Here is a 22,017-nt window from a genome sequence, read left to right on the forward strand (position 1 = left end):
GTCATTTTGTGCATTTTTAAGAGCTGCTGCTGAGACGCTGTAGCAGCAGAATGACGCAGCAGATTCACGTCGTTTCTCATTCTGTTAACGGAAACCGATGAGTCACTTGGATCTGCAGCCAGAAGAACGATTCAGCAGCAAACCTGCAGTTTAATCAGCAGGAATAAAAGCTTGAAATGAAGGTTTGACATCAGGGAATCAGCTGGTTGTGTAAAACATCCACGTCATCGTTTATCAGCTGCTGAACTTCGTCCCGTCAGATATTGAAAACCAAAAAGATAAACAAGAGACTGACTCACAATCAGATAAAACTAAACTCTCAGCAGCTTCACAACGTCTCATAGAAATGATCAGAAAATATCAGCGTTTTAAAGCTTGTTTACTGATTAAACAAACAAGATGTGGATGGACACTGGAAACAATAATAAAAACAATAATAATAATAATAATAATAATAATAAGAAGAAGAAATCCTTAAAAAACCCAGTGGCAATCTGACAATAAGGTGTCAGAGAGAAAAAAAATACATAATAAACAAAAAACATGGAATATTGCATTGTTCAAAAACATTCAAAACAGTGGAAATATCAGCAAATATATGTAAAATATTTATATTTTTAGCTGATTTAAATGCAATAAAACTTTTTATTTCATTAGTAAACATGCACATATTTCTTTAAATAATAAAACAATGTTTTATATTTTTGCTGATTTAAATACAATAAAACTGTAATTTTACAGGTAATTTGAAGTAAAACTCAGATTTAGATGGACATTATTTACAGTTTGGTTCTGTGGCGGTGGTTTTTAATAATACTTTTTTCTGGTTTCATTAGATGTGAGTTATTTAATAAAAACAGGGAAAATCTGCAGAATAACAGTAAATAGGTCATAAAATTAAAGTTAAAACTGAACAAACATGCATTTTATCAGCAATTTGTGTCATTTTGGGGTCACTTTTGGTCCTTCTTACATGTTTTGTGGTCATTTTGTGTCTCTGTTGTTGTTTCTTGTGTCTTTCAAGGCAAACTGAGTCTTTTTATGGGTGATTTTTGTCTCTTTGTGTTTCTGTTGTTTCTTTATGAATATTTTTGTATCTTTTCCTGGTCCTTTTGTGGTTGTTTTTTGTCTTTTCCTGGTCATTTTGTGTCTCCTTGTTTATATTGTGTATCTCTGTTGTTGTTTCGTGTCTTTGTGTTCCTTTGGCGCGTCTTTGTGGCAGTTCTGTGTCTGTCGTCATTTCATGTCTTGTATTTTTGCATCTCTGCAGTCATTTTGCATCTCTTTATAGACATTTTGTGTATCTTAATGGTTGTTTTCAGTCTTTTTATGAGTGTTTGGCATCTTTCGGGGCTTTTTATATGTTTTTGTTGTATTTTTTTAGTCATTTTGTGTCTCTGTAGTCATTTTGTCTCTTTGTAGATGTGTTGCAACTCTTCATGGACTTTTTGTGTATCTTCATGGTTGTTTTGTGTCTCTTTATGGACATTTTGCATATCTTCATGAATGTTTTTAGTCTTTTTATGGTTGTTTTGCAGCCATTTCTGGGTTTTTATATGTTTTTGTTGTCTTTTTGTGGTCATTTTGTGTCTCTGTGGTTGTTTTCTGTCTCTTTCATAACATGTTGCATCTCTATGGACATTTTGTGTATCTTCATGGTTGTGCTGAGTCTTTTTATGATTTTTTGTGTCTCTTCCTGGTCATTTTGTGTGTCTGTCTGGTTGTTTTGTGTCTTTCTGGTCTTTTGTTATGTTTTCATTTTCACTTTTTGCCTCTTTGTGTCTTTGTTGTTGTTTCTTGTCTATTTGCGGTCGTTTTGCTTCTCTTTTAGGTCATATTTTTGACTCTCTGAAGTTATGTGTTTCTTTTTGGTAGTTTTGCATGTCTTGGTGGTCATTTTGTGTGTCTGGCTGTTTTGTGTCTTTTTGATCGTTTCTTATGTTTTCATTTTTTTCTTTGTGTCTCTTTTGCTGCTTCTTGTCTTAGTGGATGTTTGCATCTTTTCCTCGTCCGTTTATGGGTGTTTGTTTTTGTCGCTTCCTGGTCATTTTGTGTTTCTGTTGTTGTTTCGTATCTTTGTGGTCCTGTGGCGCCCCCTTGAGGAAGTTTTGTGTCTGTCATCATTTCATGTAGTTTTGCATCTATTTGTAGATGTGCTGCATCTCTTGTGAATATTTGCGTATCTTCATGGTTGTTTTCAGTCTTTTTATGAGTGTTTTGCATCTCTGTGGGCTTTTTACATGCTTTTGTTGTCTTTTTTTAGTCATTTTGTGTCTATCATTGTTTCTTGTGTTTTTGTAGATGTGTTGATTCTCTTTTTGTTCTTACGTTTTAATGTTTTGCCTTTTTGTGTCTCTGCTATTGATTCTTGACTCTGGATATTTTTCCATCTTTTCCTGGTTCTTTTCTGGTCATTTTCCATGTTTTTGTTTTCATTTTGTGACTCTCTGTGGTCACTTTGCATCTTTCTATGGACATTTTGTATTTCTTCATGGTTGTTTTGAGTCTTTTTGTGGTGTTAAATCCTAAGGCCAGTAACCTCATAAATCAACTGAATTCATCAATTAACTATGAGAGAAGTACTGGACCAGCTCTCCATCTAACGCAGGGGTGGGCAAACTTTTTGGCTCAGGGGCCACATTGAGTTTTGAAATTCGACAGAGAGGCCAGACCAGCATCAGATGGATGGAGATTGTGCAAACTAATATGAATTACATGTTAAAGACATTACTGACAAAGTAAAGAATACTCACATTCAGTTGTCGTGGGAACAGTGTTGCTGGTCACCCTTTTTTGCCAGTGCATCAAAGTCTGGTGTCGGTTTGGTTGTGGCAATTCTCAGGATAGATCTGAGGTTTTCATCAGTTAACTGGGATCTGTGGTGTGCTTTGTTGATGTTCACCACGCTAAACAGCTGCTCACACATGTAGGTAGATCCAAACAACACCAGCATCCTCTGACCCATCTTCCGAATGTTTGGAAACTTAGCTTCACTTAGTGATGTGTAAAAGTCATTCAGTTTAAGGGAGCTGAACTTCTCCTTTAAGACTGAGTCACTTTGAAGATCGATCAGTTCCAACTGCAACTCCTGAGGTGCTGTTTCTGCAGCTTCAGCCTCTCGATGACCCAAGACATCCTGTCCTACAAGTCCTCTGCTCCTGTTTCCCCCTTCATGGATTCCATGGTCAAAAATTCATCCGTTGTCTCAAAATTGTCCCTCTAATAAAAATTAAAAGCTGAGCAGTGTCTTTTATGTCATTACTTTCGTCCAGTGCTAATGAATATAACTTGAAGGACTCCGCTTTTTCGTTCAGTGAGCTGGTTAAGTCTTCACAGATTAGTTCAACACGGTGAGTAACTGTCCTGCGTGATAAACTCATTTTTTCTAATTTGTTTCTGCTCTCTGGACACAGGAGACCTGCTGTCTCTACCATGCGTTCTTTCCAAAGCTCCCCTTCGGAGAAAGGCTAGCTAGCCTTTGCTATTCTGAATGCTAGTAAATAACTTGCCTTCGTGCTTGACTCTTGAATCGTAGTTTGTGGAAGAAAGTATTTTGCTGAGTGTGTAAACTGGCTGCTAACCTCTCAGCCGTAGCTGTCCATTCTGTGCTAACTGGTTGCTAGCGTAGTTAGCATGCTTCGTGGAAAAGTGTCGGCTGATATTCTTTAAAACCCGCAACGGTGTCATTGCAAATAAGACATACGGACTTCAGCCAAAAAATATTTAGTAGTCCACTCCTTCTGAAACACTCGACACTCACTATCGACTTTTCTTTGATCCACTCCTTCTTACAGCAGGGTTCAATGCAGTTGCAAAGTGGAAGAAGAAGAGAGAATAAAACAACAAAGGTCACGTGTGTCTGGAGTGCGCCATCTAGTGGGGTCAACAGAAACGCCGGGTTCTGCAGGAGAAGGCCAAATGAATGTGGTCTTTACTGCAATTTCGTCAATTCTAATATTGACAAAATTATTTCTCGGGCCGGATTGAAAAGCCCAAAGGGCCGTATGTGGCCCGGGGGCCGTAGTTTGCCCATGCCTGATCTAACGGGTCCGGTTCCCGTAGCCCATATGATACAACCCAGATGGGATCTGAGGAACGTTTTTAAGCTGGTAAGTGAGAAAATTCACCTAGCTTCTAACTGCCTCCATCCAGACGCCTATCCTGCTTCCTCTGATAACTAACTCAACTGAGTAGCCACTTTCCAATGGTCAAATTAATTACCAGTCACGTCTGTTAACGGCAGCTTTTCTCTCATCGGATTCTGCACTTGGTAAGTTGCTAGGTTTAAATTTAGAGGTTAAGGAATGGATAACCCCAAGGATAAGTTTAGAAAAGGCCACCCTCGGCCCCAACGACTAGGTAATCTGACAGAACCAGTTTTAGATGTAATGCACACAGTAACCTGACTTTTTACAAACTGAGAAGATATATGTGATTAATTCATTATCATGATAAAAATAAATAGAATTTCCAATCTGTTAACTTTAATTGCAGGATGAATATTTTATCATAATATTTCAGCAGGAAAATAGCAATAGCCCATAAATCATCAGACAACCAATTAAACATTAATTCTTATAACAATCCTCTAACATGACTCCTAACTGGAACTATGCTTTTATCTAAGAAGAGCAATAATCACCCAGACTATGTAATCTGGAGGGGGAGAGCAGAGGGTGTGGCCACACCTGCTGCTCACCTGAAGACCGACGCCCCGCTGGGCTCTGCTCCAGGGAGGAGGTGGAGAGAGAGTTCAGTCCCCATTTAGATCTGCTTGTATCCTTTATGTTGTTTGGCCCAATAAAAACTTTGTTATAATCCACTCTGGTGTTAATCCTCTTGGAAATAGTAGAGTTCAGTAATATTCCTTCAGTCAGCGTTATTTTTAGATCACAGTCTTTCGTAATCCTCCAACAGTGCAGAAAGAGCACTCCTTAAATCCATAATTCCCGTGGAAAAGTTATTCCTTTACAGATCATGTTGAATTCTCTTCCAAGTTACGTGGTAAAATCCCCCATGCTCAGAACATTGCTGCCTGGCTTGCATCCAGTGACTACCTCGTAACTCTCCCAACAACTCTTTCCAACAGGTGCATTTTATAGCAAACTTCTCTCTCCAGAATTTACATATGCGATGTCAGCATCCAGTTTGCATACGTGATGACAGTACACTTTAATTTACATACGTGATGACAGCATTCATCCCCCTCCTCACTCGTGCACTGCTCCCATCCACCGACCTCATGGCCTCTGCATGCTCTGGAGGAACTAAAACCTTGGACTGTTTTGCCCTTTCACCCAGTCTCAACTTTCCATTACTGTATTTGTTCCATCCACAGCTCAGAGCAGACCTCCGGTCGGGGAACAGGAGCAGCTGTTGTCAGCACCTAATAATCACTGACACCACACTGTATATCTCTGCACAGTGCGCACAGACTTACGCTAAAACCCCCAAAATATATTCAGTTTATTAACTTTTAAGGTGACCCAAGTTTGTCTCGTCTTCTCGCTTCACCTCCAAGTAAACAACCTCCCAATTTCACAGGGTGATCAAACTCTTCTGTAAACATCTCTATTTCGTAGTAATCAAAACCTTAAAAGCATTTCCATTTTCATAGTAATAAAAACCTTAACACATCAATTGTCCTGGTAACACTAGACCTCTCTCCCTACAGTGTGTTGCTGCCCCCATGTGGTTACTTCTTATACCAACATTATAAGGATATGTATTCAGACAATCACCTTTATTGAAATAAGACACTCCTGTAACTCAGTTACCCCTAAACCAATATTATAAAAGACAAGTATTAAAATAATCAACTCCCCACTCCTCTGATTTCTACACTGTTCAAAATAAAGATTGTATAAAAGAGACATATTCAAAAATAATCAACTCACCACCTTTCACAGTGAGGGACTCTTCTGATTTCTACACTGTTTCAAATAAAGATTGTATATATAAAAAATAGGCACTTGGTTAAACACATTTATTATGTTACAGCATGAATCAATCATAAATCACAGGTTATAATATCATACTGTGTCCCCTCATTTATCCGTTATTCTGCCAGAAGCCTGCACCTATAGCTGACTCAGGGATCTCATACCTCTAGGATCTTATGACAGTGAGTGTTTTGTGTCTTTCTGGTCTTTTCTTATGTTTTCATTTTAGTGTTTTGCCTCTTTGTATCTCTGTTGTTGTTTCTTGTCTATTTGTGGTCACCTTCCTTCTCTTTTCGGTGTTTTTTTTTTCCTCTAAAGTTGTTCAGCGTTTAATTTCTGGTCGTTTTGTGTCTCCTGGTGGTTGTTTTTTTTTCCCCGTTCCTGTTTCCTTCTGAGGAGCTTCCATGGATGGTTTCTCCAGAACGTCCTCCAGATGTTCCGTCTGAGATCTGGTGAAGGTCACGGTAACGTCCAGAGGTTTCCGTCAGAACATCATCAGAACATCACCAAACGTCATCAGAACATCACACTACCTCCACTGACCTGCTGCAGGAAGCTCCGCCCACTGACAGGTGTGAGCAGGTGTCGTCCATCGGTCGGATTCTAGAGTTATTTACACATTTTTAACAGTTGAAGAGAAACTTTTTTTTACTGCTAATCTAAACAGAACATCAACAAAAAACAGAGAAAACAAACCGAAAGACGTGACGAATAAAGTGTGACTGGTGTTTTACTACAAACTGCTTCTAGTCTGATAAACATTAGAATAACAACCCAACAGCACCACCTGCTGGCTGCTGAACCCTAAAGTCCTAAAGCTCAAAAATGCTTCAACATCACTCAAAATTTGCGAAAACGTCTTTGAAATTTGTCAAAAACTCTTTAAAATGTGTCCAAAAAGCAGAAAGTTAATACAGATGAAAAGTTATTTCCAAGGCTGGAATATAATCTTCATGATTCTTTCTAAATAATTCTTTTAATTTGTCTCTTTATGTGGATTTTCTGGGTTTGAATGCAGAACGTCTGTGAGTAAAGAATGGAAATGTTCTAGTTTTTTATGTCTTGTATTCTCAGTCATCGTAGGAGCTTCAGGAGAAAACATCTGGACTTCTGGTTCAAGAACCTACCAGAAAATCCAGTTGGATTCTCCTGAAGCTCCTACAATTATATAAACTTTTCTTTCATAGGAGTTTCAGGAGGAACCATCTGGACTTCTCTGGGAGGTTCTTGAACAAGAAGGAACTTCTCTTTTTTGGAGAAACTTTTATTTCGTAGGAGCTTCAGGAGAAGTCCAGATGGTTTTTCTTGTACAAGAACCTACCAGAGAAATCCAGTTGGTTTCTCTGGGAGCTCCTGAAAGAAATCATCTGGACCTCTGGTAGGTTCTTGAACAAGAGAAGTCCAGTTGGAAGTTCCTACGATTTTACAAACTTTTCTTTTGTAGGAGCTTCAGGAGAAACCGTTTGGACTTCTCTGGGAGGTTCTTGTTCAAGAACCTCCCAGAGAAGTCCAGTTAGTTACGATTTTATTTTTTTTACTTAATTGTGTCGTAGTCGATGTGTTTAAACGTGACGTGGAGCTGCAGAACCTCTGAGGAACCTTCTATGGAACCAAATCAAACGTTTGAAGTCCGGTCCTGAAGTTCTGCAGCTGCTCAGTTTGACTGCAGAGTTTTCTTCAGAAACTCCACCAGCAGGTGGTGAGGAAACCCAAAGTCCATCTGAATCACCGTGAAGCCCTGAAGCAAAGACACAAGTCAGAACCCAAGGAGAACCCAAAGACAACCCAAGGAGAACCCAAAGAGAACCCAAAGAGAACTCACGTCTCCAGGTAGAACCTCAGGGTTGAAGATGGTGAATAAGTTCGTTCCCTGTTTGTCCAGAAGTCGAGTGAGTTCCACCTCCAGAACTGCAGAACAACCAGACGTCAGCTTTTTATTTCTAACCACTTTTAAACCTGATTAAAGACATTTAAACCTGACTAACGACGTCTAAACCTGATTAAATCTGACTAACGACGTCTAAACCTGATTAAACCTGACTAACGACGTCTAAACCTGATTAAACCTGACTAACGACGTCTAAACCTGATTAAATCTGACTAACGACGTCTAAACCTGATTAAACCTGACTAACGACGTCTAAACCTGATTAAACCTGACTAACGACGTCTAAACCTGATTAAATCTGACTAACGACGTCTAAACCTGATTAAACCTGACTAACGACGTCTAAACCTGATTAAACCTGACTAACGACGTCTAAACCTGATTAAACCTGACTAACGACGTCTAAACCTGATTAAATCTGACTAACGACGTCTAAACCTGATTAAACCTGACTAACGACGTCTAAACCTGATTAAACCTGACTAACGACGTCTAAACCTGATTAAACCTGACTAACGACGTCTAAACCTGATTAAACCTGACTAACGACGTCTAAACCTGATTAAACCTGACTAACGACGTCTAAACCTGACTAAACCTGACTAACGACGTCTAAACCTGACTAAACCTGACTAACGATGTTTAAACGAGTTAATTTCATCCAGAACATCATCAGAATCTCTACTGGAAAACACATCTAATGATTTAAATGTCCAGTTTAGGTCTCAGACTTCCGCCTGGACAGAAAATGTCCTAAATGATCCAAAATGACCTAAAACCGTCTACAGAATGTGTCCTTAACCACTGAAACATCTTTGAAATGGCTCAAAGTTTGACAAAAAAATAATGGATGTTTGTGTCTCTGTGGCTGTGTGTCTCTTTATGGATATTTTGCGTGTCGTCATGGTTGTTTTGAGTCTTTTTATGGTTGTTTTGACTCTCTTAATGACTGCTTTGCATCTTTTTGTGTGGCCATTTGTGTGTCTGGTCTTTTCTTATGTTTTCATTTCATGCGTGTTTGTGTCTGTTGCTGTTTCTTGTGTCTTTGGAGACATATTGAGTCTTTTTATAGTTGTGTTTGGAGTCTTTTTATGGGTGTTTTGTGTGTCTTCCTGGTCATTTTGTGTCTCCTTCTTTACATTGTGTACCTCTGTTGTTGTTTCGTGTCTTTGTGGTCCTTTGGTGCCTCTTTGTGGAATTTGTGTGTCTGTCATCATTTCATGTCTTGTATAATTGCATCTCTTTGCAGTCGTTTTGTGTCTCTCTGTGGTCATTTTGTGTCTCTTAGTGGTCATTTTGTGTCTTTCTGGTCTTTTCCTATGTTTCCATTTCCATTTTTTGTCTCTTTGTGTCTCTGTTGTTGATTCTTGTTTCTTTGTGGATATTTTTGCACCTTTTCCTGATCCTTTTGTAGTCTTTTCAATGTTTGGGTTTTCATTTTATGTCTCTGTGTTCATTTTGTGTCTATTTGTGGATGTTTTGCATATCTTCATGATTGTTTTGTGTCTCTGTGGCCATTTGACCAAATCGGCTTTAAATGGTCCAAAACAATGTAAAATTGTTTAAAGAATGCGTCCACATGAGTCTGAAACGGCTCAAAGATTGTCAAAAAATAACCAAGTTTTACAAAATTACTCTAAATTTGCTCAGAATTATTAAAACGACTTAAAACTGTGGATAATTAATCAGGATTTTACTTTGTTTTGATTAAATAACGTTCCTCTAGATACAGAATCAGCTGATTCAGGGGGATGTGGCTGATTTTAGATGGAGGAACTATTTACTAGAAGTGTTTGTTGAAGCTGGATAACCTCTAATTCAATAATTATTCTGTTCCTTTCAGCTAATAAAGAGTTTCTCACCAGACAGGACTTCAGGAACTCCGACTTTCTGCACAGCTTCTCTGATAAACTCCTGGAGCTTCTCATCCTGCAGCTGAACACAGAAAAGTTGATTAAACAGGTGGAAATAAAAAGCAAAACTCTGAGAAAATTAACCAAAACACCACAATGAGTGTCAGATTCAGAGCTGCACAGGAGAGTGAAGCTCACAGCAGTTCATTTAAAAAAGCTTTTTATTTTAATCATTACAAAGTTATTTTTAACCCTCAGGTTCAATGTTTCAAAAAAAGACTGGAAATTAGTTCAAAATGAGAAAACTATTGTCTAAAATTTGCCTAAATATGTCTAAGATTATCAAAACATCTGCAAAACAACAAAAATGTGTCCAAATGGAAATTAAAAAACTCCAAAATGACTAGTAATCTATCGAAAATGGGAAAACTACTCTGAATTTATTTAAAAATTTCAAAAATGGCTTAAAAAAAATGTCAAAAAATGACGAAGACGAAATAAAGATTCAGAATTTGTTAAAATAAACTCAGCATGAGTCACAAAATGTCCAAACGACCTGAATGACTTTAAATGATGCAAAAGTTGTTCAAAACGTCAAAAATTTCTCCAAAATGATTCAACAAACGTTCAAAAGGACACAAAAATTGTCCAGAAGTATTAAAAACTTCTCCTAGTTGTGTAAAAGAACCAGAAGTTTATTCTTATTAGCAGTTATTGTTATTAAATGTTTGTAAAACAAGACAAAAACTGGTCAGAATGAATGAGATGAAGGAATAAACTCACCGGCAGCTCGGCTCTGATCAGAGACACTCTGGAGGAAGAAGGAAGCATTAGAGAGAAAACGAAGCCCAACGAAGGAAACGGATGAGATGTAGAACCGTAGAACCGTAGAACCAGACTGGACCAGCAGGGGGAGACTCACTGGGAGGAAGAACGAACGTCTGCTGGGGCTCAGTGGTGGAACTTTCTCATGGTTTTGTGTCCCATTCATGTTATGTTTGTGGTTTTGGGACATTTTTTGTCTCCTTCCTCTCATTTAGTTTTTTTCATTCAGTGACTGTTTTGTGTTGATTTGTCTGGTTTCTGTCATGTTGTGTGTGGTTTTTAATGTGTGTTTGGGACAGTTGTGTATCCTTTCTGTGTCTGAGCGTCTCTCTGGTTAAATCCTAATATCAGCTGGAGGTTCTTACTTTTTGACGTCTCCCTGCATGAAGAGTTTCTTCTCCGAATAAGAAACCGAGACATCTAGAATCACATCCTGCAGAGAAAACACACACACAACCGTCAGCAGACACACAAACAACACACAAGCAACCGTCAGCAGAAAACAAACTGACAGGGATTCACTTCATTGTTATTATTAATAGGAAGAAATAAATAAAGTGACGCATTTAAACGTGTTCTGGGTTTGAATGTTCTCAAAAAATCCCAAAACATCGTCCAGAATGAAAAAAAAACCGACATAAACTGATCAATACGACTCAATATGACAAGAAAACTGTTAAAAAATTCCTCAAAATGGTCCAAATTAATTTCTTTAAAGTTTCAAATGACAGAAAAATCTCCCTAAATTTCTCCAAATGTGACAGAATTGTTCAGAATAAAAACAATTTCAAATCCGTTGAAAGGAACAAGAAAATTGTTTAAAATCAGTCAGATGTTGTTAAAAATTACAAAAAAAATTGATCCAAAATGATATTTAAAGAAAAAAATCATTAAAATTAAGATCATTTTTACTGAATTTGTCAAAAAATTGAACAAATACAAAACAAGAAAATCATCTAAAATGTTAAACCTGAGCAAAAATAAATAATTTCCACATTAAAAATCTGTATTTTCATAAACAGTAATTTGTTCAGTTTTAACGTGACGATTTTTTCTGTTATTTTCAGGTTTTATTTAAAAATGTTTTAAATTATTTCTTCTTTTAGTGAATTCTTTCTGTCACATTTTCTTCCCGCCGACAGAAGGAACGTCACCGTCTGGAAGGAGAGCGTCGGCGTTCCTCCGGTTCCACAGTGAAGTTCTGCTGAGGCCTGAGTCCAGACGGAGGAACCGGAGCTGGACGTGTTGAGACGAGGAACAGAAGAACTCCAGACGGAGAACCGAGAGGACGACGGATCCTTCAGACACTACAAACATCAGAAACAGGAAGTTCTAGAGGGTTCTGGAACACAACGTTCTTCTGACAGGTTAGACCAGAGACGTTCTAGGAGCGTTTGGTGAGAACGTTCCGTAAATGTATTATTATTGTTATCATTATTATTATTAGTGTTTCCAGCAGGTTTGTTATTTATCTCATTATAGAAACAATTCATTAAAATGTTTGATTGTTGGTTTGAGAACGTTTGTCTTAATGAATCAAAACACACAAAACAAAAAAATAAATCAAACCAAATGTTTTCAACTATTTACTGTTATTTTACAGATTTTTCCTTTTTTTGTTTAATTGTAGAAAATAAAAATGAAAATCACTGAAAAAAACAGTAATTTACATGCTGAGTGTAAAAATAATAAAAATATAAAAAACAGGACAAGAGTCAGTATTTTTACAAACAGTAAATTTACTGGATTTAAATCAGAAAAAAAAATTACAGATATTTGCCATTCTTTGACAGAAAAATCATGGAAATTAAAAAAAAAAAAATTGTTTATTTATAGTTTATTCAACTGCTAATTCTATATATAAATTCAAAAAATGAAAATAAATGTAACCATTTTTTGTGAAATTACAGATATCTTATAAAATCATGGAAAAAAAATATTAATTTTATAAATTTAGTTGACTGTAAAAATGTTTTTGAAAAACAAGGAAATAATCAGCATTTTTACAAATAGTATTTTTTTAGTGTATTGAAATATAAAAAACATCACAAACATTGTCCATTCTTTGAAGGAAAATCATGTAAATAAAAAATGTAATTAGTTTATTCAACTGTTAATTCTACATACATTTTTAAATAAGAATAACATCTAATAAAATCATGGAGAAAAGGCATTAATTATTATAATTTAGTTGACTGTAAAAAAAAAAAAACAGGATAAGAATCGATATTTTTACATGAATTTTTAAAATGTATTGAAATCAGTATATACATACATATATTTTATGTTATTAAATTTTACCAATTTTCATGAAATTACAGATAACACCTAATCTAAAAGTATGAATTTTATTCATTTAGCTGACTGTAAAAAATAAAAAAAACGGGCAAAAACCAAAGAGTAATTTTTTCTTTTTAATGTGTCTATAAATATATTTATATTTAATTCTTTTACTGTATTTAAATCTGTATGTTTTCATTTTTAATTGTATTTTTAATTGTATGTAATCACCAGATTTTACATTTTTTAACAGATAAGTTTTGTTTTATTTTATTTTAACATCCTCTGAATGTTAATTTCCAAACGTTCTGTCTTTGTTCACGTCAAACCTTCCAGGACCTTATTAAATCTCATTACTGATGGTTACCTGTGTGATGAGCTCAGGTGAGCTGCTGGACAGGTGAGTCTGGAGCAGGTTCTGAAACACATCCATCCCATAATAAGACAGCAGCAGTGAGAACAAGAGAACATCCGTCTGCTGAAGGTTCTTACAGAGAGTTCGTCTCCAGAGACATTCAGCTGGAAGCGTCCGTCCAGGTGAGCAGCAGAGAGCATCGGGTTGAACACCTGGTCTGCAGGTAGGACAGGAAGTAGCACCGCATGAGACACAGAGACACAGAGAGACAGAGAGAGACAGAGAGACAGAGACACAGAGAGACACAGAGAGACAGAGAGACACAGAGAGACAGAGACACAGAGAGACACAGAGAGACACAGAGAGAGACAGAGAGACACAGAGAGACAGAGAGAGACAGAGAGACAAAGAGACAGAGAGAGACACAGAGAGACAGAGACACAGAGAGACAGAGAGACACAGAGACAGAGACAGAGACACAGAGACACAGAGAGACAGAGAGAGACAGAGAGACACAGAGACAGAGAGACAGAGAGACACAGAGACACAGAGAGACACAGAGACACAGAGAGACAGAGAGACACAGAGAGACAGAGACACAGAGAGACACAGAGAGACAGAGAGAGACAGAGACACAGAGAGACACAGAGAGACAGAGACAGAGAGACAAAGAGACAGAGACAGAGAGACAAAGAAACAGAGAGACAGAGAGACAGAGACACAGAGAGACACAGACACAGAGAGACACAAAGACTCAAAGAGAGACACAGAGAGACACAAAGAGACTCAAAGAGAGACACAAAGAGAGAGAGAGACACAAAGAGCGACACAGAGAGACAGAGAGACAGAGACACAGAGAGACAAAGAGACAGAGAGACAGAGAAAGAGAGACACAGAGACACAGAGAGACAAAGAGACACAGAGAGACACAGACACAAAGAGACAGAGAGACAAAGAGACAGAGACAGAGACACAGAGACAAAGAGACAGAGACACAAAGAGACAGAGACACAGAGAGACAAAGAGACACACAGACACAAAGAGACAGAGAGACAAAGAGACAGAGAGACAAAGAGACAGAGAGACAGAGACGCAAAGAAACATTTCAGATTATTTCAGACGTCTGATCAGCCAGAATGTGTAAAAACTATCTGAAAAACAGCATTCGAACTATTTCCTGAAAACTATTTATTATTATATATATTATTATTTATATTTATTATTGTGCAGGCATATGGGTTCTGTAAAGCGTCTCGAGACAATTTGACTGTAATTGGCGCTATATAAATAAAATTGAATTGAATTGCATGTTTTTATTTGAACATAAAGTTTCTACACTTTCAAAATGTCTCTATAGTCGTTTTGTGTCTCTTTTTAGTCATTTTATGTCTCTTTATAGTCATTTTGTGTATTTTTACAGTCATTTTATGTCTCTTCATGTATTTTTATGGTTGGTTTTATTATTGTGCATGTTTTTTTTAATGTGAACATTAATCTACACTTCATCTACACATTCAAAATAAAGTTTGAGCTCTAGCAAACATCACTCTTTAAAAGGTCAGACAACTTGTAATGGGATTGTGTTCATCCAACAGGCTACTGTGAGTTCCAGGAATCAGCTTTCCCTCTACAGTTGAAGGTATTTTCAGCTCATCAGCGGCATCAACACAACTTTAAAGTCCATAAAACCGACCAGACTGTCTGGATGTGAGAATAAAAGCCCACCTGAGACCCAGAAGTAGAGCATCCTCTGTTCGGTCAGCTGACTGGGATGGAAACCAGAGTCTCTGATCACAGCAGTCGTGTTGTTGTAGTTGGTCAAACCCTGACATTTCAAAATAAAAGACAACAACAGGTCAGAATGGACAAAAAACTACATTTAATGTGATAATTTTACCCCTAAAAGTCACCACAGTGACCATATTAGAATATTATTGGAAGCAGAGCAGTCCGACTCATTTTCTGTAGTTTGGGAGAAAAATGGGTTGAAAGTTTAGTGTTTTCCAGAATGGTCTAACATTCCACTGTAACGCTGTATCTGGGTTGTGGGTTAGACCACTCTGACACTAAAATCTACCAGAAAATATTACAGGAATGATAGAAAACTCAGACTGGATGTTTAGTGGGTTAGACCACTCTGCTTCCAACCCCTCCTTTTTGGGTCATTCTATATAAAATGAACTAAATGTGAAAAAGCTCCCCTTGACGTCCTCAGAACCAGACGATTCTTCATCTACAGGAACATATTTACTGACAGTACTGTGGATGAAGAATCATCTGGTTAATGGACGGAGTGTTTAGTACCTTGTGATATGATTCGATGTAGTTTGCAGTAATAACTGGAGCCGTCGTCACTCCGATATCCACGCTGATGTTTCCGTCACTCAGGAACTGCTCTGGAAAAACACACCGATGTTCAGAGATGTGAAGATGGAGAGTTTATGGATTTATACCTCCAGACTTGATCTGTTTGTTATCTGGGACCAAAAGCTAAGTTATGAAAAATGGTTTGGTTGGATTTTAGAAGTTTTAGACCTGAGAATTTCTACATTTTCCCCTCAAAACAACCCATGAGGTCATTTTAAAGGTTCAGTATCTCCAGAAATATAACTCCAACAGAGAGAATAGTTTCATCAGATCAGAATGATTGAATGGATCCAGCAGAGGATCAGTTTAATTACTGGACCTTAAAGATGGGGGAAAAAAGTGAACAATCTCCAATCCAGGCTGGTCTAGTGTCTCCATAAAGTTCCTGTAAGTGTTTATCTATGGATGGATCCATATTTGTACTAAAATCCAGTCTGTGGTCCACATTTCTCCAACTGTTGAGGCTCTAACATCAGTAGAATCTGATGGGTTAAAGTTGGACCAGACAAGGTTCCAGTTCCAGGTTTTAAAATGTCTCATAATTGTAATAAATGACTCCAGATTATCCAGAAATAATTTTAAAACGTCTGGAATTTGCCAAAATGACTCAACATTGTCCAAATCACTGATAATAATAAATAACAACTGGACTTTGAAAATGGAAGAAAGTGCACAATCTCCAACCTATGCTGGTCTAGCGTCTCCATAAAGTTCCATTCGGTGTATATTTATGGTTGGATCCATGTTTATTGACTTTAATCATCAGTTTCTATGTTCAGATTTCATTTCCAGTGTTTTTAAACTGGAAGACACGTAGAAAAAAGGTGATTGTGATGAAACATTTAAATCTGTTTCATTTTCCAGGTAGAACATCACAGATGATGCATTCCAGGACAGTGGGAAAGCTGAAAAGCTGCAGATTGTTTTTGTTTGGCTGATAAATGGTTCCTTTCAGTGACGGTCTGTAGACTGAACGCTGCTCACCTGCCTGCTCCTGGATGAAGTCGGCCAGGATGTTGGCCACCTTGTTGATCTCCTTACAGATCTATTAGACGACAGACGGTCAGCTGACAGAGCAGAATGCAGCCTCCTGATTGGTCGATGTGTCTCACCTGTCCTTTAACGACCAGCTTCACGGTGAAGGTGATGAAGTCGGTGAAGAGCTTCTTTAACCAGTTCGGTCTGAACACGGAAACAGACGTGTGATTTATCAATACCAGATGTTTCATCAAACCGACTCCAGGTGAGTCACTCACTCTTTGTCTCCCTCCAGGTGAAGGCGGAGCTTGTGGAAGTTCAGGTAACAGTCGGATGTATCGGCCGCGACTTTACCTTCACCACAGTCTGATGAGACAGAAGACAAATAAACAAAGAAAACAAATGGAATTTAGAGGAGTTTATAGTAACTCCTTCATTAGAGTCATAGCTGTCTTGGTGGCCTCTTGTGAACTTGGAGTCCTACGTAAGATTCTTCTGAAAGAGGAGTCATAGGTGTCTTGGTGGCCTCCCTCTCTAGTCTCGCTCTCATATTTCCATCATTCCTGAACATTCATCGGTAGCAGATGGAAACTCGAAATTTCAGGATGTGATCCATAAAATACTCACATAGTTTGGGGTTGATTCCCAGATCAATCTGAGACTCGATCTCAAAGTCCAGGGAATGTCCAACATTGACTCTGGTTCAAAAAGAAAGACAACAAATACAGATGGACTGTTCTTTCCTATGTGAGATATTTCCTCTATCGGTGATCTTCAGGTTGTTTCTGTCTCTAAGTGACTGAATGATGGGATGTTCAGACTCACAGCCAGCTGCCGTATCCATACTGGATGGTTCCTCTGAACACTGCAGAAACGTTACTGATCTCCATGGCGATGCCTTCACCTGGACGCAGCTCAAACGCACTCCGACCGATGGACAGGTTGTGAATCTCCAAACTGATCAGAAACACAATTTAATGGCATTAATACATATACAGGTTGTGTATAAATATATACCTGATGTATACAGAGCCTCTAAAAGTATTCACCCCCTGGAAGATTCCTCTTTACTGCTTTTCAGGATGAAATCATGATCAGTTAATTTGATCTGTTTAAACAAAAATGACAGAAGACAGTCAGTATTTAGTAGATGAACCTTTGGTCTCCATCAGTCTGAACATCTGGACCTCCTTCTTCATAAACTGTTGAACTCTGTCAGGTTCCTCAGGGATCCTGATCAACAGAACCTTTCAGGTCCAGACTCTATTTCTCAGATGGATTAAGGTCTGAACTCTGACTCCTCCAGAACTTCAAACCATCTTTGAGGATCTTCAGCTGTTTGCTTCGACTCATCATCTGGATGGAAACCCGATCTTCTCCACGTCTCACTTCTCTTCAGACTGCATCAGGTTGTCCTCCAGGATTTCATTTACCCTCTACCTTTACCAGCTTTCCAGGAACTGCTGCTGAGGAACATCATGATGCTGCCACCACCATGCTTCACATCATGATGCTGCCACCACCATGCTTCACATCTTGATGCTGCCACCACCATGCTTCACATCATGATGCTGCCACCACCGTGCTTCACATCATGATGCTGCCACCACCGTGCTTCACATCATGATGCTGCCACCACCATGCTTCACATCATGATGCTGCCACCACCATGCTTCACATCATGATGCTGCCACCACCATGCTTCACATCATGATGCTGCCACCACTATGCTTCACATCATGATGCTACCACCACCATGCTTCACATCATGATGCTGCCGTTTCTTAATGAGTCTCATTGAGTTCAGTTAGAGTCTTTAAAGGGGTGAAGACTTTTTATCGGCACCATATCTACATATTTTGGAGGACTCACTTGTCGAGGCCGTACAGGACTCTACCGATGAACAGCAGGGATTTCTCTCCCTTCATACTCGGGTATCGAGCATGTTGGAACGCTGCCTCGATCACTTTAGTGGTTTTCTCGTTCACTGCAGACAGACAGACACTTGAAGGACACTTTGGGATGTTAGTCTGACCTTTAAATTCTGTCAACTCTGAAGATACTGAAACGCTTTCAATTATTATTTCCACAGTTTCAGAATGTTTCGTTCAGACCAGAAGATCTTCAGGGTGATGCTTATTCAGAGCTTCAGTCTGTCCCTTAGTGCTGCTAGTTCAACAGCTGCTGCTCCAACTCAGCTTTAGCTCAAAGTTTAATTATTTGTTATTTGGGAGCCAAAAATAAATTCTGGGAAATGTTTTGGCAGAATTTTGAATGTTTCCATCTGGGAATGTTTGTTTTCTGCCCCAAAAACATGTGAAACCATTTTCAGCCTTCAGCATCTGCAGAAATAAAACCCTCGCTAATAGACGACGAAAGTTTCAACTGCATTTTTCACTGCATTCATTTTAATTGTTAAAATTAAACCACAAAACTGCAACAGGCTGGAAACATCTGCTGCCGGCATTTCATCTGCAGTTAGACAGCCATGCAGACGTCAAATTAAAACACTTTGTCAATAAGAACGCTGGTTTCATTTATATTAACATGACTTTTAAACAAAATCTGAGTCATTTTTAGCAAAGTTTGAGTCATTTTAAATAAAGTTTGAGTCATTTCTAACAGAGATGGAGTCATATTTTAACACAGTTTGAGTAGTTTTTAACAGAGTTTGAGTCATTTCTAACAGAGTTTGAGTCATTTCAACAAAGTTTGAGTCATCTGGACGAAGTTTAACATGACTTGTGGTTGTAAAAAGACAACGACTGGCCTAAATGAATGAAAGAATGAAAGCCTTAAACTCACAGACGACAGCAGCGGGGTAGGTGAGGCGACACACAGCCCCGGTCAGTCCGTAGGCCGGCGTGGGGTCCTGCAGGCAGCCGCTGGACGCCCCCAACACAACCAGCAGCAGCAGCAGGACAACATCACGAGGCATCGTGCACGTGGACCTCGGAGGTGTTTAACCCTGTGGACTGTTTGCTGTCGGCAGCCCACTAACCCACAGTCTGGAAACCCTGCAGATATCCACTGACCAGTCCTGACATCCGACCAATCACAGGCCGCCGGGATTCTCACCTGGTGGAGCACAAACACTGACTCAGGTTTGGTAAACTTAAAGCAAACTGGGCAAAGTGCACCTTTCTGTGATGTTAGAGCCACAAAACCTCTAAAGTTTTTAACTGTTCACACAAAGAGTGCAGGTAAAGTAGAACACGATAAAACAGTGATTCTACCTGTATGCCTGCCAACAGAAAACACAAAGACAGTTTGAGTCATTTTTAGCAAAGTTTGAGTCTTTTTTTAGCAAAGTTTGAGTCATTTTTAGCAAAGTTTGAGTCATTTTTAACAAAGTTTGAGTCATTTTTAACCAAGTTTGAGTCAGTTTTAGCTAAGTCTGAGTCATTTTAACAAAGTTTGGGTAATTTTTAAATAGGTTTGAGTCATTTTTAGCAAAGTTTAAGTAATTTTTTAAACAAAGTTTGAGTCATTTTTAGCAAGGTTTGAGTCATTTTTAACAAAGTTTGAGTCATTTTTAGCAAGGTTTGAGTCATTTTTAGCCAAGTTTAACACATTTTTTAAACAGTTTGACACATTTTTAGCAGTTTGAGTCATTTTAAGCAAAGTTTGAGTCATTTTTAACCAAGTTTGAGTCAGTTTTAGCAAAGTCTGAGTCATTTTTAACAAAGTTTGAGTCATTTTTAAATAAGTTTGAGTCATTTTTTAGCAAAGTTTGAGTCATTTTTAGCAAAGTTTGAGTCATTTTTAAATAGGTTTGAGTCATTTTTAACAAAGTTTGAGTCATTTTTTAAACAAAGTTTAACATGCCTTCTGGTTGTAAAAAGACAATGACCGGATTAAATGACTGAAAGAATGAAAGCCCTAAACTCAAGAAACGTTCAGAATAAACTAAAGTATCTCCGGTTTCTCTGCTCATCCTACATCCTCACATTCAGATCTGAACGAAGACTGTTTGAAACAGTTAGCATGACAGCTAAATAGTTAGCCTGACGGTTAGCATGACAACTAAATAGTTAGCCTGACGGTTAGCATGACAGCTAAATAGTTAGCCTGATGGTTAGCATGACAGCCTGACCCTTAATCTTAGAGTTAGTCTGACTCAGGTTTGGTAAACTTTTCTGAGATGTTGGAGCCACAGAACTTCTGCAGCTTCAGACAGGTAACACAGGTAAACTAGAACAGAATAAACCAGTGATACGAGCTGTATACGTACCAACAGAAAACACAGAGAGGCTTTAAAGTGACCAGAAGTCTGCAGGTGAATCACTCTCGGCTGCTCTCAGCAGGTAACAAACATCCTCACATTCAGCTGAACAAAGACTGTTGGAGGCAGTGAAACCAGATCCAGCTGAAGGCAGCAGAGGGAGGAGCAGCAGATAACAGCACTGATCCACTGTTTGACTATTGATTGGTTCCTCCTGTTTCAGGATCACAAACACCTGGAGAAAAAAGGTGATCAACAGTGGTAGCTTCTATGAGTGTTTGTGATCGCCCCACTTTACCTTCTGTTGGCTGCCGCAGGATCATTCTGAGTCATCTGGACAAACTTTGAGTCATCTGAGTTTAGTTCATCAATCTTTCTCTAATATGAGAGATTACTGAGAGACGCTGAACTAAACATGATTTCATGACCTGACTGAATGTCATTTTGGTTCAAGAAAATGTTTTGTGTAAATATCAGTACAGGAGATCGATCGTATCATTTCCAATCATATATAAACACTGCAAAATGTCAGATTAGAGGCTGTAAAATATCTAATTTACAGTCACTCCAGTTCTCACACTCCATATAATATCATTTTTGTTTAGAACCTAGCAGTTAGCCTGACAGTTAACCAGTTAGCCTGACAATTAGCCTGACAGTTAACTACTTAGCTTGACAGTTAGCCAATTAGCCTGACACTTAGCTTCGGGGTTGCTAGCCTCGGTTTGCTAGCTTCGGGGTTGGCCGGTCTTACCTTACAATGTAAAGCTTTAACTTTAAATTCCGCTTTGAAAAAGTCTTTCTAAGTAAATCTGTGACCAGATCCACATCTCCTCCCCCGTCACCGACAACAGTTTTAAAAAAACAGCTAATACAGTTAATACTTTTAGGATAAAGTTGTAGCTTCAGCGTGTCGCTACAGATAGGAATCGTTAGCTTTGGCTAAGCTCTCTGACCATCCAATCAGAGGACGTGAAAATGCAGACGTCATCGTACGCCAGCTGGATGGCCCTGAGGTCACCAATTGGAAATCTGATTGATTAAAGGAACAGTTTCATTGCGATGTATGGCGCTTTTGATACTGAAGGCCTCGGGGCAGATTTATTTGCCCCTAGCAACACATGACGGTTGAATTATGATTGGATAAAAACTCTCACATAAACACCACAGCCCATTCAGGATTCTTTCATTCCTAAACCCTCAAGGTTTCTCTTTATTTGGAGGTTCACATGAAAATAGGTGACATTTTCAGCGAGTTGTCTGACAGTTAAATAGGCAGATTTCTTTGACCCTGGCAACACATA

The 22,017-nt window shown here is 38.5% G+C and overlaps 1 protein-coding gene across 4 annotated transcripts; it reads right to left on the bottom strand.

The window, feature by feature from the left end:
• Positions 1–5,971: 5,971 nt before the first annotated feature.
• On the bottom strand, positions 5,972–21,595 carry cetp (cholesteryl ester transfer protein, plasma). Of its 4 annotated transcripts, none has more exons than XM_023270931.3 (20): positions 21,468–21,595; positions 20,723–20,948; positions 19,294–19,566; positions 18,361–18,475; positions 17,314–17,445; positions 17,116–17,186; positions 16,767–16,854; positions 16,623–16,692; positions 16,495–16,555; positions 15,448–15,539; positions 14,869–14,968; positions 13,281–13,360; positions 13,156–13,206; positions 11,663–11,815; positions 10,874–10,941; positions 10,467–10,494; positions 9,693–9,765; positions 7,765–7,850; positions 6,486–6,545; positions 5,972–6,391 (listed from the first exon to the last, which is right to left on the bottom strand). In XM_023270931.3, the coding sequence occupies exons 3-20, from the start codon at positions 19,424–19,426 to the stop codon at positions 6,272–6,274; spliced, it is 1,581 nt and encodes a 526-aa protein (XP_023126699.1). In that variant the 5' UTR covers positions 19,427–19,566; positions 20,723–20,948; positions 21,468–21,595; the 3' UTR covers positions 5,972–6,271. The 4 variants fall into 4 exon arrangements, with proteins under 4 accessions (XP_023126699.1, XP_054865426.1, XP_035804406.2 ...); XM_055009451.1 differs by adding an exon at positions 7,481–7,680 and having other exon boundaries at positions 5,972–6,545; positions 21,468–21,590; XM_035948513.2 differs by lacking the exons at positions 5,972–6,391; positions 6,486–6,545 and having other exon boundaries at positions 7,774–7,850; positions 10,467–10,624; positions 21,468–21,594.
• Positions 21,596–22,017: the final 422 nt, after the last annotated feature.

This window comes from Amphiprion ocellaris, chromosome 3, assembly GCF_022539595.1.
Source record: "Amphiprion ocellaris isolate individual 3 ecotype Okinawa chromosome 3, ASM2253959v1, whole genome shotgun sequence".
Lineage (NCBI taxonomy): Eukaryota > Metazoa > Chordata > Actinopteri > Pomacentridae > Amphiprion > Amphiprion ocellaris.

Coding starts and splice junctions, on each gene's coding strand:
- cetp (XM_023270931.3), bottom strand. CDS start 19,426: ATGCCTCGTGATGTTGTCCTGCTGCTGCTGCTGGTTGTGTTGGGGGCG. Junction 17,446..18,360: donor GTCCTGTACGGCCTCGACAA/GTGAGTCCTCCA, acceptor GTTTCTGATCAG/TTTGGAGATTCACAACCTGT. Junction 17,187..17,313: donor TATGGATACGGCAGCTGGCT/GTGAGTCTGAAC, acceptor TTTTTGAACCAG/AGTCAATGTTGGACATTCCC.